Source organism: Ciona intestinalis, unplaced genomic scaffold (assembly GCF_000224145.3).
Source record: "Ciona intestinalis unplaced genomic scaffold, KH HT000135.1, whole genome shotgun sequence".
In the NCBI taxonomy this organism is placed as follows: Eukaryota; Metazoa; Chordata; class Ascidiacea; order Phlebobranchia; family Cionidae; genus Ciona; species Ciona intestinalis.
The window spans coordinates 19,242-21,896 of NW_004190457.1; the positions used below are offsets into that span (position 1 = coordinate 19,242).

Sequence of the window (2,655 nt, forward strand, 5' to 3'; positions counted from 1 at the left end):
TAAAGCTACAGGGGGTCAAAGTTACAGGGGGTAAAAGTTACTTGGGGTCAAAGTTACAGGGAGTCAAGGTTACAGGGGGTCAAAGTTACAGGGGGTCAAGGTTACATTGGGTCAAAACTACAGGGGTCAAAGGTTACTCAGGTTCCATAGTTTTTATCAAACTTAAATTTACAGAAATGTCGCGAAGCGTTGGTGGAAGGATGGACAAAGTAGGTTCATAGAAATAACATAAGTAAATTGGATAACATAGAAATGTTATAGGTTTAAAATGAAAGTTGGATCGAATGTTGACGACGATAAACGACGAGCGAAACTAATAAGAGATGAGATCGGATACAATTGTGATTTGGTGGGTTGGGTGGTTATATTGTTTCTATGAGTGGTTATATTGTTTCTATAGATGATGGACGCAAACCAAAAGTGGGACGTAAAGGAGGCCATCGAGTGGATGAAACAACTCGTTGAGTTTCGTCCGCTATGGATAGAAGAACCAACCTGCCCCGATGATGTCATCGGTCATGCTACGATTGCTAAGGTGGGCGTGGCTTGTTTGGGGGTGTGGCATGTTTAGGGGCGTGGCATGTTTGGGGGCATGGCATGTTTAGGGGCGTGGCATGTTTAGGGGGCGTGGCATGTTTGGGGGAGTGGCATGTTTGGGGGCGTGGCATGTTTGGGGGCGTGGCTTGTTTGGTGGCGTGGCATGTTTGGGGGCGTGGCTTGTTTGGGGGCGTGGCATGTTTGGGAGCTGGGTGGTAAAGCCATTGTAAAATGTGTAACACAGCTAAGATGGGCGCTTGGGGGAAATCACTTTAACCGCTGTCACAATATTATAAACTGTTGTATTATATTTTCATTGCATAATATTGGATATTAGTGACCACTGAGTTGTAACAATGCTCCATTTTCATCCTAACAAAGGCATTGTCCCCACACAATGTTGGCGTGGCAACCGGCGAGCAGTGTCAGAATCGCGTTGTGTTCAAACAGCTCCTCCAAGTGGACGGATTGAAGTTTTTACAAATTGACTCGTGTCGCGTTGGTTCGATTAACGAGAATATTGCGATATTACTGATGGCTGCTAAGTTTAATGGTAACATAGATATCATATAAGTAACACAGATATCATATATATCAACATAGACATCATATATTACTTAGTCCCCGTTTGCCCACACGCTGGCGGAGTTGGTTTATGCGAATTGGTTCAGCACATAATTATGTTCGATTATTTGTGCGTGTCGGCTACAAATGAACAGAGGTATGTTGTTTCTATGTTGTATATGATGTTTATCATAGGATATCTATGTGTATTATATGATATTTATGATAGAATGTGCGAATACGTGGACCATCTTCACGAACACTTTATCGAACCTGTCGTCATCCAGAACACATGTTACATGCCGCCCAAGGTAATATTATTGTGTTTGAATATATATGTACAAACACAAGGTACGAAAGATATATATATTGTAATATATGTTTATATATTGCTACCTTTACTGTTAGAGGGTTTTGTTTTACTCAAATAGTTTTTTTACTCATAACTTGTTTTAACGATTGTCATTTTGTTGCTTATACCCTTCTCTTCATTGTTTGTGTTTAATATATGATGTCTATATTCAATAGAAACCAGGATACAGCAGCGAGATGAAAAAAGATTCCGTTGAAAATTATAAATTTCCAGACGGAAAAATCTGGAAGGATCTGATTGAGGGGGGGAAGTTTGTGCAATAGTAGTTGTGATGTCATAATCACATCATGTGTGATGTCATAATCACATATTGTAGTGCAATATTCATGTGTATATAGATTGTTGAATCATAATTTTAAATAAACCATTGTATAGTACAAGTGCAGTACATAGGCTGATATCTCATGACCAAGCATATTGTGGCAATGTTAAATTATTCATCCGCTAGACGATGATAGAGAGCATGGGCGCGAGAGAAAAAAGAAAAAAGTTTCGCGTTCATTGGATCGAATCGACTATTACGTCATAATAGTCCAGTGTCTGCAGAGGTAAGACCTTTTATTACAGGTGTTTGTGACGTAACTGTTAGTTTCGAAGTTGTTTATTGTGATGTCACTAGTTGAGTGTTTGTTATTTATGACATCATAAGTTTGTAAATTATGGTCTGTTGGATATTCATGACATCTCAAATGATTAATTATGACATTCCAGGCATTCCAAGGTAGTTATAAAGCACAGTAGTGCAGATTCCACAGTAGTTCCAAGTTACAGTAGTGCGAATGGATGATGTTTTATATGATGTTGATGTTTGCGAAGATGAAAGTGAAGTTGGGTCGATGCCGGAGTGTCAGATGGATCTTACAGAGGTAATAGATATCTTATATATATCATAGATATCTTATATATATCATAGATATCTTATATATATCATAGATATCTTATAGATATCTTACATATATTATAGATATCTTATATATATCATAGATATCTTATATATATATCATAACCTACAGGTTGTGGGTTCAAGGTTTAACGCAGCCACCAATGTTGGTTCAATTGCAATTTCTCCAACCCAGTGGTCACTAATGGGTTGTCCAACTTATCAATCATGCCCAAAACATGATATAACCACCAACCCCCCATAAGCAACTATCCTTACACAGGTTGACGTATACACACTC

At 38.6% G+C, this 2,655-nt stretch overlaps 1 protein-coding gene across 1 annotated transcript in view; it reads left to right on the plus strand.

The window, feature by feature from the left end:
• Window positions 1-1,851, plus strand: part of LOC100181037 (mitochondrial enolase superfamily member 1) — a 3,804-nt gene extending 1,953 nt beyond the window's left edge. Inside the window, exons 8-14 of the mRNA XM_002129330.5 lie at window positions 175-209; window positions 262-349; window positions 401-535; window positions 919-1,090; window positions 1,159-1,258; window positions 1,331-1,412; window positions 1,630-1,851. Coding sequence (XP_002129366.3) covers window positions 175-209; window positions 262-349; window positions 401-535; window positions 919-1,090; window positions 1,159-1,258; window positions 1,331-1,412; window positions 1,630-1,737 — 720 coding nt within the window. The 3' untranslated portion in view covers window positions 1,738-1,851. The remainder of the gene's footprint in view (window positions 1-174; window positions 210-261; window positions 350-400; window positions 536-918; window positions 1,091-1,158; window positions 1,259-1,330; window positions 1,413-1,629) is intronic.
• The last annotated feature ends 804 nt before the right edge of the window (window positions 1,852-2,655 follow it).